We start from the raw sequence: 14,661 nt of genomic DNA, 5'->3' as shown, positions 1-14,661 counted from the left end.
ACTTCAAAACAGGAGAACAACTTCATTAATTAATTGATTTCAGGAAATTCAGGCAGGATTATCAAATGCACAATTACGGTTCAACAATGAGCTGCTTACACTTGTGGTAAGTAATGAATTTTATCTCTGTCAGCAAAGAAAAGAAATGGAAAATGATTAATAAAGACAACGAGGCTGTCAAATGTTGAAAAAAGTTCACGGACTCTCTAAAATGTACGAGTCCAACATGCTTTGGGCGGTGCCCAAAGGCATCGTGTCTATGTCTGTGTTGAACACTTAATATCCTATAAAATTGAAGTGTCCATGCAACATAAAGAACGACAGACGATTATAAGTAAATTATGAGAAATAAGAACATAAGATTCATCATTTTTATTTTACCCAGTATATCTCAGAAGGCGCCGTTTATTCACCATAGCTGATTCTTTTGGGGCATTAGGGTTTATGGTATATGCAAAAACTTGGGCAAAGAAAATGAAGAAACATAGGATTAATAGGAATGGAATGATATATTTCAAACATAGGGAAGAATATCCCATAATACATTACACGAGAACAAGTTTGGTCCTCACATTTGAGACCAATAGAAGAAATACACTAGAATGCACTAGGTAGCAAAAACAAAAAATATACCCAGAAAGGCCAATCACCTGCATTATATGTTATTGCAGCACATTATTCTACACCAGTCCCCACAATAGCTGGATAATGTCCCAAAGTACTCAAGACACTCCATTCAAGTCTCTCTCTCTCTCTCTCTCTCTCTCTTTCTCTCTCTCCCTCTTACAGTCTTGCCTTGGCAATCACAACATTGCCTTCACTCAGATCAGTTGTTCCTGGCCTGGTCCATGATTCTTTGAATTGCTCTTCAGTCACTCCTGAAAAAGTAAAATGAAACAATTTTGGTCAAGTATAAGTTACCAATAACATTTTCAATGTACTAAGAGAATCCGAATATAGGATAGGCCAGTTGGTTAGGGTAGTATGTCCAACTAGATTAAATGTATATGTCCCACCGCAGTGGAATTTGAATTTAGGATGGTATATAAATTCGACTTGTCAAAAAGAAAACTAGAAATTATAATGACTTGCCTTTGCCCATAGCAGCAGTGGAAGAAATGCCTCCCTGGACAGTCTTGAGGTACCTATCATAGAAATTAGCACCAGACCATTTCTGATGAGCAAGTGTGTCAACTCCATTGTTCCTCTCCTCCCTCTGGATCCTCTCAACATAAGCCAGCATTCCCCTCCTCGCGTAGTCCCTCGCAAAAGTGTCGATCACAAGCGCATCAGCGTGGAATCCTGCCAGCGTGATAAACTGCCAGCAGTAGCCAAGCTTGGCGATCCTAGGAATAAAGTCCACCATTTGCTGATCATTCATCCCAGATGCATCCCAGTTGAAAGATGGTGAAAGATTATAAGCCAACATGACTTCAGGCTGCCTATTCTTCACCCCCTCAGCAAATTGGGTGCACTCAACCATATCAGGGCTCGAAGTCTCCATCCAAATAATGTCAGCGTGATCAGCAAAAGCCCAGCCACGCACGACCGCTGCCATCAGAGACCCTTTGAACCTGTAGAACCCTTCTCTTGTTCTAGGCAAGTCCCAGTCCCAGAAAAGGTTCTTAAGCCCCAACTTCTCAGCAATTTCTCGCGCTTGCTCATTTGACAAACACTTTTCAGGACTAGAATAGCTCATCCATTCACTCAATCTCCTCCTTTTTTCGTGTTCACCAAGGTTCATTGCCTTGATTGCATCAGTGACACATTCAGAAAATGTCTTCAGCTGTGCCATTGAAGTCCAGTTGTCCTCAATGGCCTGCAGCTCAGCTCCTGTTTTGCCAGCAGCCATTGCTTCAGCCAAAAGGGTAGCCAAGCTCTTCCCTCTAAGATTCGGGTTAGAAGCCCCCAATATGAACTGATGATCCCTAGTGTCCACATTGGTCTGGATCAATGTAGCTGCAACTGCATCGGTTCTAGCCACCAATACAGTCTCAGTTCCCATAACATCAAATTGTAGCCTTGCAGCCACAAGTCTGTTAATATGTTCACTAACAGCAACAAGCACTTTCCCAGCCATGTGACCACATTTTTTTGTCACAGATGACTGGTCCTCAATGTGAACACCAGCAGCGCCTCGCTCCACGAAAAGCTTGCAAAGCTTAACAGTTGCCGTGGTGCCACCAAAACCGGTGTCACCATCAGCAATGATTGGCTTCAAGTAATCAACATAAGGGGTTCTAGCCCTCTCCTCCCGGCTCATGCTCATCCTCGCCTCCTTTTGCTTGCGGTCGTGGTATTGTTGAGCAAAAAACAAATGCTCCACCTTGTTTGGGACGGTGTCATAAGGGTAGTCAGCAAGGTCGGGACCAGGCTCATTGGTGCTGGTGTGTGTGGACGAGCATTGCCAACCGGAGACGTAAATTGTGTCCAAGTGCTTGGCCATCATGGTGACCTGGACGGGGTCTAGGGCACCGAAAGTTCTTGAGGATGTGCCATTGGCTTGGTGATTTTTGAGAGTTCTCCACAGCTTTTTGGCCATTTCATTTGAGCCATAGCTTTGTCTTAGGGTGCCCCTTAGTGCCACAACGTCTCTAGCTGAGTATGGTCGTTTTGTGAGCTTGAACCTCTCTGAGCCCCACCATGCCTGCACCTCTGCGACTTCTGCCTCAAACCTTCCTTCTTCTTCCATTATCTGTATACACAAGTCTCACCAGTTACGAACATGTGGAAACCAATTTTCATTCCGAACTTTTTAGCTCATTCTAATTGTAAATTCATTCATTTGTGTTCCAATATCCAGACTTATAGTGCTGACCAAAATTTTATCCAGCGGTTCTTCAAAACAACATCAACTGCATACATAATCATTATATAGAGAAATGTAAATTTAGGTACATAATCTTCCGTAAAAGAAGGCTATACTTTTTACTTAGCAAATTCATCAACTTTTAAGAGTGCTAAGTTCCTCTTTAACCAAATTCACCCCTATATCTTTCACTCAAATGGCAACTATGCCTTGTGAACTCTAGTGTTTCAATTTAATTTTCTCTCCTTTTTAAACATAACATTGACCCTGATTAAAAGGTCTAGCTCTCGGCGCAGTGGAAAAGGAGTGAGACCTACGAACAATAATAGGTCTAACACCTAGAATCTGCTACTGTGAGAGCTCGTCAGCATAGAAGTTTGTTTAGGTGACGAGGGATACAAAACCTACCTATAAACTATGAACCAACAAATAAAAACTAGGCAAAACCAAGGACATGAACACGAATAAGTGTTTTAAAACCATTATAATGTACCAACACCATTATAATGTACCATAGAAATAGCTCAAACTTAGAAAATTCCTAGTAGGGACTCACAAGCAAAGACAACTATTAGAAAATTGGAGGAAATGAAATGGAAGAAGGGTTGTTGATGGCCTACCATTGAAGGCACTGAGTAAGATGCAGCCATGGCTAGAACTTGTTTTGGTATATGAGCTTTGTTAAACAACTAGGAGAAGTTGAGGAACCTCCTCCAAAGTCCCCTCTATTTATAACAGCAGTGGGGAGGTAAGAATTCTTGTGACATTGATAAAACTCTACCCTTGCGGATAAGAAAGAAACAAAAATCAAGAAATTTCCACTGTGCTTTCTCAAAATTAATTTCCAATTTTTATAATGTAATAAATATATTTCATTGTTATCTTGCAGAAAAAAAGCGAAACTTGTCCCACGGGAGCTGCATTTGCAGGCACGTAGGGTGATGGCATGCACTTCTCTAACTGTCCGGTGTCACCATGCTTAATTGTCTTGCTTTTCTAATTAGGAAATGATGTCACTATTTTTCATTACTTAAAATTAGGAATAACTGATTCTGTTTTTCTGTTATTATATTATTATATTGTTTTGTTATTCAACAGCCTCTTAGATGTGCCTAGGCCACTCTTAATTAATCTTCAGTTTGCTTTCTGGTTTCTACATATGAACTATATTGTTAGCTAGCTAGTCATTGTGTAATATCCTCTGTGTTTCTAGTTGTGTAATAGGACATGGCTTCTCTGCCCTTCCAGTCTCCATACACTCTCATCTCCTCTTATTTATGCGGTCACGGTTAAGTCATGTCAACATTTAATATCATTATTGTTTTTTGTCTTATTATCTCTATAAAAAAAATCAATATAAAATATTGACGTGGTTTAACCGTGACCGCACAAAACAGGAGGGGATGAGAGTGTATGGGAATTAGGAGGGCAGAGAAGCCGGGTCCTGTGTAATATGCTCAATGTAGACAGACTTGGATTGTATGTCCTCCCCATCTCATACCCTTCCCATGCCCTCTTATATTATGTGATCACAGTTAAACCACGTCAACATTTTATATTAATTTTTTTATAAAAATATTAAGATAAAAAGTAATGAAAATATAAAATGTTGACGTGGCTTAACCATGACAACAAAAATAGAAGTACATGAGGAGGGTATAGGATTAAAAGGGCAGACAATCCAAGTTCCAATGTAGACTATGGCATCAGGCACTAGCCACTATATACATGGTAATATGGGATTTATCCATTTATGATAAACAACTTGGGAAGCTAGGACTAGGGGTAATCATAATTTCCAAATAAACAAAACCACACAATGATTATGACAGTTGTTTATCGTTTATCGTGTTATAAATTATTGGCTTGTAAACTTGTTCTTAATAGGTAATTATTTAAAATGGTATCATAATTTTTAAAGAATACGGAGTTGGATAATCATTCTTCACTTCTTTGTTGGTAATTTATACAACATGAAATTGATAAGATACATGATTTATTTACTTAAATGCTATTCTTTATTGGCTTGTAAACTTGTTCTTAATAAGTAATTATTTAAAAGGAAAACTAATAAAAAAATATTTGAAAATTTTGAGTTTTAACGATAAGGATAAAATAAAGAGTAAAGTGAATAATATCATAATTGACATTTTAGGGTAAAAATACGATTTTTTTGTTAAAATAAACAGTATCAGAAATTTTTCATTAAAATTTCCTTATTTAAAATAGTATTATAATTTTCAAGGAATACAGAGTTGGATAATCATTCTTCTCTTATTTGTTGGTAATTTATACAACATGAAGTTGATAAGATACATGATTTATTTACTTAAATGCTATTCTTAATTAGTTGCATGCGATCAGAGTAGAAGTGAAATCACGAATTCTGCTAGCTACCAGAGTTAGTTTGTCGGTTTTATCATTCGAAAGCCTTGTTCTACGGTTTTCTTTTTCTGGGTAATGAGTCTTTCTCTCCAAGTGTCAACCAAGAACGTGTGACACAGTCACAAAGCCGTGACAGATGTAGAAAAAATATACATGGCGCCTGTAACATTACATACATGTGTCAGAAGAGAAAACTATTTGTCTTCTGTAATATTAGGTTGAACTTTCTCTTGTATTCTCCAGTTCTTTGGAATTAATCAATAATTATGTTTAATACCTTAACTCTTTGATTGGGTAAAAAGGGTTGCAAGTGTTTGTTAGATTGGTGGTGATGATTATAAAAGAAGGGTACTTAAGATTTATGGTTTCCACTTCCGAGGAGCTAGGTGAGAGTGGATAACCCTATCTCCTTAACTAGTTGGCAATCTTATCCTGGTTATTCTTATTCATATTGGACGAGCCACCACTATACTTTTAGATTCAAACTTGTTTCTTCCATGCCTTGAATCATATTATTATTTACCTTCTCCTTTCGTTTTACATTTGACAAATAAAAAATTATTTGAACTCATAACCTTTCTTTACACTCATTTAAACTTTAAAAATAATGTTATTCTTACTATATTGTTGTACCATAATTGTATATCACCTTAGACGATATCTGATGTGAACAGTCACATCATTTAAATTAATTAGCATTTAATTTCAAAATGTTAATCAATAACTAATAAATAATTGTTAATTAAATGATGATTATGGTATACGAGGAGTCTTATTTTGCCACCTAAAATTATTTAAGTGTTTTAATTAATAAAAAGATTGAAATTAAATGATGTAGTTTGTCCAACTCATCTGCCACCTAAGATGGTAAAGAAATGTGGTATAAAATTGTGGTAAGAATAGCATTACTCAAACTTTAAATATAGATTGTGCTTTTCAGCCCATAGCATAATTACAATTAAATGCGGAGTAATGTTACACTTACCATCTGGTTGTGTCATCATTTGTATCATTTCTCTAATAGAGATAGAGCCCGCCAACATGTGGGTCCAATCTCTATTAGAAAGATGGTACAAATGGTGATACAATTAGATGGTGTGAGTAACATTTTTTGTTAAATGCATGATACAATAACAATAAAACTCATAGAGTAATGCTACAACTATACAACTACCACCTACTTGTACCATCTCTCTAATATAGTAGGGCCCCCCCAAATGCATGTGGGTCCATTTCTATTAGAGAAATGTTATAAATAATGGTACAAAAATGTGCGAAGAGTAGCATTTTTGTAAAACTAAAACGCAATCCTTATCATGCCTTCATTCTAGCTAAAGTCCTAATACGCTATGATAGAGAAAAATAAATTTATTTTTTATTTTTTATTTTTTTATACTGATAGATGGTGATTTTGAAGTTTTAGACTCGTTCTTCGTTTGATTTCAATTTTTAGGGTTTAAGAGTGTACTGCCTGCACAAAAGACTTTGTTAGCCCATTGTATTTATGCGAAACAAAGGAAAAGAGAAAAGGATTTATGCCAATCACCTCTTTTTCTTTCATTTGATTTCAAGTTTTTGGGAGTTTAGGAGTCTAAGATTGCAGCTATATGCGATTTATCATGAAGATGAACTGTGCATGCGTGCTTTGTTGTACAGAAGCCATGCGATCTTCCACGATGTCTTTTGTTTTCTTGAGTAAAAGTTTTAATTTTTGTTGCAAAGACGATTTTTTTTGTTTTACGATAATTTGTGTATCAATGCATGATAAATAAAATCGATAATTTCGAACAATTTGCTTGCAGTAGAACTGCTTAACCCAAACTATTTTACTATAGAATATATCCTTGTAAACAAAGAGTTATGAATATTCAATTATATGACGAATAATTGGGGATCCAAAATTCTCTTTTATTCCTTTTTGTTTCTGCAGATCATGTTTTAAAAAACTCGGAAGAGCCTTGTAAATGGGAGATTTCCTACAAAGATGGTAAACTTGTGTTAAATGCTTTCCTATGTGCATATGTTGTTCTTTTTTTTTTTAAGGCATGTGCATATGTTTTTGGAAAATATGTTTTTCCATCTTTCCCTTTGCATAATTGACGGAAGAAAAGAGCTGGTTTACTGTTGTATCTTCTTTTATTATCAATAGTATGTTCATAATGTTTTCTCTGCAAGAGAATGATAGCTTAGCTTACAAATCGTGAATCATTATGAATTTATTCCCAAGGCTATAATTAGCTCTCTCTGCTTCTTTCCTTTTTTTAAGTTTTTTTTTTTTTTTGATAAAATTGTTCACTCTTGATATGAAATTTCTCATAGTTTCTGATTTTGTTCTTTTAAACCATTGGGGAGATGAATCTTTGCTGACAATTACATATTGTCAACCTAATAAGTTTAAAAGTTCAATGATATACGTGCTTTTTTATTTTTTGGGTGGGTATAAAAAAAAAATTAAATGTTGAATTGGGTACTTGTGTGGGTAGTTTAGGTAGTTAATTTGAGTTTAAAGAGAGGTTGATAGTTTATTAAACACAATAAGTGTAGAGAGTAAGCTAAGGGTAGAAATTAAGAAAGTATAGTGGATTCAAATAAAGTTTTCCTTTACATTATTACCATGTAGCACAAATAGGTCAGGAGTGAAATTCACATAAAGCCATATATAAAACTAGATACAAGAAGTATAGCTAATGACCTAAGGGTCTATATATTTGCTAACTATTTCGTTTTTAGTTTTCAGTTTTTGTATTTAATTTTTTTTTTAAATCGAAAATCAGAATGTGAAAACTAATTTCTTGAATTTTCATAATTTGGCTTTCAACTTTTTATTTTGAGTTTATTTTTTTGAAACTGAAAGTAATTACCAAATAAATTTTGCAATATTCACAAAAATAAAAACTAAAAATGAAATAGATATAAAACGGCACCAAAATATATGAGATTACATGTTTAAAAACACATAGTTATATATCTCAATATTCTTTTGGCCAACTTATATTGTCAGCTTTTTTATTTAAATTTTATTAACGACGAAAGTCAATATCCAATGTTGACTGACTATCTATTTGGTAAAACAACATTTCTCTGCATAATTTGCTCAAAATTGGAAAGCCCGATCTCTGATGAACAAGTTGGAAAACTTTGTAGAGTAATGCTACATATAGAACAATTTTTATACTATATTTATACCATATTAGAAGTAAGTCTATCAATATATGTAGGTTCTATTTTATTAGAGATATGACAAATATAACATGAAAAATATAATAAGAATAGATTTTTTAACTCTGCGTACGTCATGCCCTACACATGCATTATTACACATGTTGGTCTTATATAAAAACATAATCAACGTCCTAATATATAACATTACTAGTGGTCTATGGGATAGTTGGCAAGTTGGCAATTATATGATGGTTAGGTTGGTGATGTGCGATAGAAAAGTAAGATTGGGACGATAACATATGTGCATGCATATACGTCATGGATAAGGAGGGGATATATTTACACCGTCCGAGTGACGAAGCACCAGATCAGGGTATTGAACTGAGATAAACATGTATTGTGAGCAAGGTCTTAAATATCGATATTATCGACGAAATATCGTCGATAATATCGTTTTTTTTAGATGACGATATTTTCATACTTATCCACTTAATTATCGTCAATATATCAATATTTTTGTCGATATTATCGCAATAATATCGGAGACGATATTTTCAGCATTTTAATACATTATTTGGGCAATATATCGCGATATTATCGATAATATCAATAATATCGCGAGATGAAACCCAAAAATACTTGAAGGCGGGGAATCGACTTGGAGATGATGTGGTTGAACACTCACCACCTCCAATCACCACGCTACTGCTTGGGGTTAGTGTCGCTGTTGCAATTGGAGTGGTCGCTTGTGAGAAAATGTAGGAAAGGAAAGGAAAGGAAAAACTGAAAAAAAAGAGGGAGGTGTGTTACGTTGGGTGGGCAGTAGGTAGTGTTGTCGGGTTCAACGAGCCAGCCTGCCTCTGTGGTGATATGCCGGAGCACCTCGTTGATCGCCGCGGGGAGAGAGGCGGTAGCCGTTGTGCTTACGCAAGCCGTGGAAGATTTTGGTGGTGATGGCCCTCCTCTGCCTCTCCCTTATCTTGGTCTTCTCTTTCTCACTCTCGCTCCTCCCACTCCCACTCGTTCCCGCCATTTCCTCTATCTCTCTCTCTCTCTCTCCACTTCTTCTTCTGCTCTCTGTTATCTTTTAAAGCTCAGTCAACAATGAAAGCTAAAGGCGTGAGCTTTGATTTGAATCAGAGTTCTGTAGAATGGAGTTGGTGAGCATCGGACGATTCGGGTGGGAGAGAAGTACACAGGTTGGATTGGACGGTGGTGATGGGTCCTGGGATCTGCATGCGCTCCCTGTGTTTCTCTTTTTGCGTGACATGACATGACAGCTTGAGAGAGAGAGAGGTGACAATTGCATGTTTCAATTTCACACATAGAAAGGGGATTCGAGGGTTTGGGGTGTTAGTCTCACGCGCTCCTAAGAGAGTTTCTGAGAGACAGGATGCATGTTTCAATTTGACTTGCCGTATTACACACCGGATAAACTAATCCTGCTCCACCAATTTAATACCTCTCACCCTCTCTAATTGATACCCTCCAAAACCTCAGTATAATTGGCTATCACAATGGTAGAGAGATGTATTGCCCTTGCACTACGATGTGGATTCAAATCTTGTTGGTTACCTAATCTACGATAAATTTCTATATTTAAAAAAAAACACCAAGGGGATTCGAACCCTTCCCATTTTACACTTACTCTACACATAGAGATGATGAAGATGGTGAAAATTTTGAACCTCATAGGAACTCTATGTGGTACTAAGTCACTCATGTATCTTACCATGCAATGTATAAAGTGTAAACAATTATACTAATTCATTATATATATATGATTATGGTGTGTTTAAACTTCTTTCATTAATGATTACATATTTTCTACACTCACAATGTATGTCAGCTCGCTATATAATCAACTTAAATCAGTTAAATCCATCATGCAATACATTTCCTTCTAATTTTTTGTGATAAACTAATTGATAATTGACTAAATAAACATCTTGCAAAGTTTCAATAAAAATTTACAAGTTTTTCTTACAATTTCCGTGATTTTTATTCAATTTTTATCGATATGGATAATATCCCGATATTTCCATCGAAATTTTCGTGTTTTTGAACTATTAATATTTTCGATACCATTAATATTTTAGACCTTAATTACGAGGAAGAAAGGCTCCTTTGGGATTTGGGATTTGGCAAAAAAAAAAAAATTATAATTGTCCCGATGAGGTAAGATGGAGATCGAGATGGGACTCAACTCATCAACTTATTTCTAGTGGTCCTCGATAGCTGCTGCTGCTAATCTTTGCAGGCGCCATGTTTTGGATTTTGAGCACTTCGAGGTGAAACAAAGAACCTTCTTATCTCACATATCATCGGAATCCCTCATTCCCTCTTCCTTTTCCAACACCAATTCAATAATATTTTCTTTGAGATGTCATATTTGTTTCGATATTGATCAATGAGAATTACAACTTGAATAGTGAAAAAATTGGTGCAAATAGTTTTATCCTGATACTGCATAAAGAAATAATTTTTTTGTGGTCATAAAAATTCGATCCTTATTTCACATTACAATAGGTTATAATTTCTTTAGAATAAAAAATTTATTTCTAGATTGTGAAGGTTAAAAGGTATCCACATTAGTGAAAGGAGAAACCGTATAAAGGAACTTTACAAGGGCCTATAAGTGAATAATGTTAGGTAAACCAACTTTTTGGACCAAATTTGCAAACCTTTTGGTATGTCATCAATAGGAAATCAACATGTTAATCAACACTTAAGTAATAATCTAATCATCAACAACTAAATCATATGGTTTAAAAAATATGGTTTAAATAGATGATCTCCCTAGCATTATTTTTTATTTTACGGTGGAACCTCAACTTTTATCATGGTATCAGAGTAGGTTGGTACACATGTGAGTCCAACGGTACACGTGCTCCACATCATCCAATTTGTGTTATGAACGTATATTGTCAATTAGTTTTATGGTAAAGCTTCAACTTTCTTTAGTCTTCACATAAAAATAATTAATTGTCAATATGTCCAAAAATATGTACTTAATAAAAAAATTAAGATGACTAAAATATTTCTCCAAAGTTGTTTGAGACAATGATTTACTATTACATACACGCGCTAGAAATTAGATGTCTTTCTTTTAATAATGTAACGTCTTGAAAATTGACGTGCTTAACTACTAATGTGGTTTCCATACAACTTTCATTGAGGACACCTATGTAAAAATATTTTATTTTATTTACACGCGATATTCTACACAATCTACACTAAAGAATAAGAGAAAGTCTGAACTCAAGACGCAATGACCTGAAGAAGAAAGGCCTTAACGGATGTGTATTTAAACTAACTTAAATAATAGATTAATTTAAACAACTCGCAAGCACACGATTCAATCGTAGTAAATATATTCAAATACAAGCAAAACAAATTCCTAAACAATTGATGACATGGACTAGAAAAGAACCCTTCTTGGCTTGGAGAATATGTCGTATGACTTGCACGCCGATTTTGAGGTCATTCCACCTTTTGAAAGTTCTAAAAATATATGGGAAACATAGCTCTATGTCTTAGCTTTCCAAGCATAAATGCACGTTGCTAGAAAAAAAGCGAAAGGGACTTCAAATCTTGATTCTCCATAGTAGCACAGTTCTTATGATAATTAATTTCTGCCAGATTAACTTGCAAAACTGGAACATTTGACTTCATGGAAAATTATGAAATTTGGACACAATGATCTTAAACCTCTTAGCTTTCTTCTCTAAAGTTACATAATGATAAGGTTCAAGTTAATAATAAGGAATGACGTGATTATTACTATAACAAGGTTGGTAGTTACATTGTGGACATTGTATTACATTGTCAAAGTAGGTTTTTATACTTCAATGTGATTCAATCACCAAATAAACGTTTATTATACCAATTACATTTTTATCACTGCGTAGACGTAAGTTATGACTAGGAAATGTTATAAACTTACACAACATTATAAATTCGTAATTGAATTATAACATGATATGAACGTACAAGGTCTAAGATAATATTACACAATAATCGTCCAAGTTTCCACTCTAAAGTTACACAATTATTCAAACGTTATATTTAATCCGACCAAATTATGTTGGAATCTCTATAGTAAGGTTTACCATTATGGTGTAGACTAAATTACCCTGCTAATTAGGATGTTCTTGCAGTACATTTTAACGAGGGTCAAGATGGCAGATTGGGGACGGCAGGTCCATGCGTGTTTGGGGTGATAGCTAGGTGGCTGCCAACCCCCATCCACTTTCCAGGTTTATACAGCGGAAGCCGGATGATACGGATATCTCTGGTGTCCGCAACTTTATTATGGATGATTTCAGGTGGAACGTGGACCTCCTAAATTCGGTTCTCTCGAATGAGGAAGTGGACCTCGTTCAATCTATTCCCTTGAGCAAGTCCAGTGGAGGATAAATTAGTTTGGCACTATGATAAGAATGGGCATTTCACCGTCAAACGCGTTTATCACATTGCTCGAAACTGGATTCTTCCGCCCTCTCTCGCCGCTTCCTCTTCATCACCGAGTTGTCCATTTGGTGGTCTTTGGGATAAACTTTGGAAGGCCTGCATTCCACCTAAAGTAAAAATGATGGCCTGGAGACTAATATCTAATATCGTCCCTACAACAGCAAATTCAAATCGTAAACATAGATATTCCGGTGGACCCTCATCGTATTCAGTGTAGGGCGGAGAATGAGTCTACGCGCCATCTTCTGTTGGAGTGTCCTTTTGCAAGAGCTGTATGGATTTCATCCCAATGGGCGCCTGCCAGTCGCCTCAGAACAATGAATCTGTCGTGGAATGGGCGTTACAGATGTCGAAAAGTTTGAATCAAGCAAATTTTGATGGTATCCTGATGATGAGTAGGCTATATGGACTGCAAGGAACTCTAAGTTCTGGGGGAGGGGGAATCGTGAATCCTATACCCAACGTCGTAGTTTGTCATGCCTTCAATTGGTGGCAGGAATACCTGAAGATTATGTCCAAGCCATCTGTTTCCAATCACCAGCTGATCATTTCTCGATGGTCTAGGCCCCCACTGGATTACCTCAAAATCAATGTGGATGGGGCGTGGAACAACAATTCTGAGGCTGGCAGTGCTGTGATTGTGATCAGGGATTCTGATGGATGCTTTTTGGGAGCTGCAACAAGGAAATTTGCTGGTGGTTCTCTAGATCATCTCAACTTTGGGTTTAATGAAATACAAAATGTCGTCGTTTAGTGAACAAAAAAAAATTAAATTAAATGGTATCACTACCTTATTTTTTATTAAGATACAGTAGACGAACCCTTTTTTTAAAGATTTTTTTTTTACGAACGATAGCGTTAGTCGATTAAATTATTAGTTGTTAAAGAATGATCAATAGAAATCAAACTGCACATTAAATATAAGCATTATTCTTTTTTGTTACTACCGAAAACACCTTACATAAAATATAGTTTATTATCAACCGATATATCATAGTAATTTTCTTTTCATGACTTGACTTTGAGCAACAAACCTTTGGGTCGCAATAAGAATTATATTCTTTGGTTGGTGATATATGGGCCATGTATGAAAGTGTCACATCATGGTTAAGGCTATCGTGTGCCCCCTGGCTTGTTAGCCCGATCAACTTCAGAAAGATGTAACACTTCAATTGAGGGGCCAAGCCCTAGTCCATCACTTTAGGCCCGGAACAATTAAATATTTAATAAGATATTGTCCGTTTATGTTTATTGAATTTTAATTACGAGATATATTGAAGATAAAGGTGGATGACATTTTATTTTATTTTAGAAGATTAGAAGTCATACATGAAAGAAATATATCGAATTAATCGTTATCGGGAATTGGAAGGTTTAAATTTTTTGAATGAGTAATTTATATTCAACCTTTAAGTTGAATAAATTTTTTTTTATTTCTTCGTACAATGTATCTTTCTTTTTTAATGAAACTTTGGTGTACGAGAGAATTTTATTTATATGGAAAAAAAATTACACTTTGTCCCAAATGATATAAATATTACCCCTCATTATGTAAAAACAAAAAGTACATAAAAAAAGGGGTACTTAAACTTTACCCCTCGAAATGCAACAACAAAAACGCATAAAAAGAGGGGGGACCTGTCATTTAGTACTACAGTCTAGTAGTGCTGACACACCCCGATCCTAGAATCAAGGCGTGTTGGGCGTCACGTGAGCGTGACGTAATAAAAAATGAGATGTGAAAGCAAAAGATAAAAGAAATACGAAGGAATAAAAACCAACTACTAGCAATAATATCCAACTAACATGCTAAAGTGAGTTTAAGTGTGAAA

The 14,661-nt window shown here is 35.6% G+C and overlaps 1 protein-coding gene across 1 annotated transcript; it reads right to left on the bottom strand.

The window, feature by feature from the left end:
* Positions 1-490: 490 nt before the first annotated feature.
* On the bottom strand, positions 491-3,547 carry LOC126582905 (isocitrate lyase). The gene is made up of 3 exons (XM_050247133.1): positions 3,430-3,547; positions 1,093-2,695; positions 491-878 (listed from the first exon to the last, which is right to left on the bottom strand). Exons 1-3 carry the CDS (start codon positions 3,457-3,459, stop codon positions 784-786), a joined length of 1,728 nt encoding a protein of 575 aa, XP_050103090.1. The 5' UTR covers positions 3,460-3,547; the 3' UTR covers positions 491-783.
* Positions 3,548-14,661: the final 11,114 nt, after the last annotated feature.

This window comes from Malus sylvestris, chromosome 9 (assembly GCF_916048215.2).
Source record: "Malus sylvestris chromosome 9, drMalSylv7.2, whole genome shotgun sequence".
Taxonomy (NCBI): domain Eukaryota; kingdom Viridiplantae; phylum Streptophyta; class Magnoliopsida; order Rosales; family Rosaceae; genus Malus; species Malus sylvestris.
The sequence above is the reverse complement of the archived record's forward strand: the minus strand, read 5'-3'. Positions and strand labels throughout refer to the sequence as shown.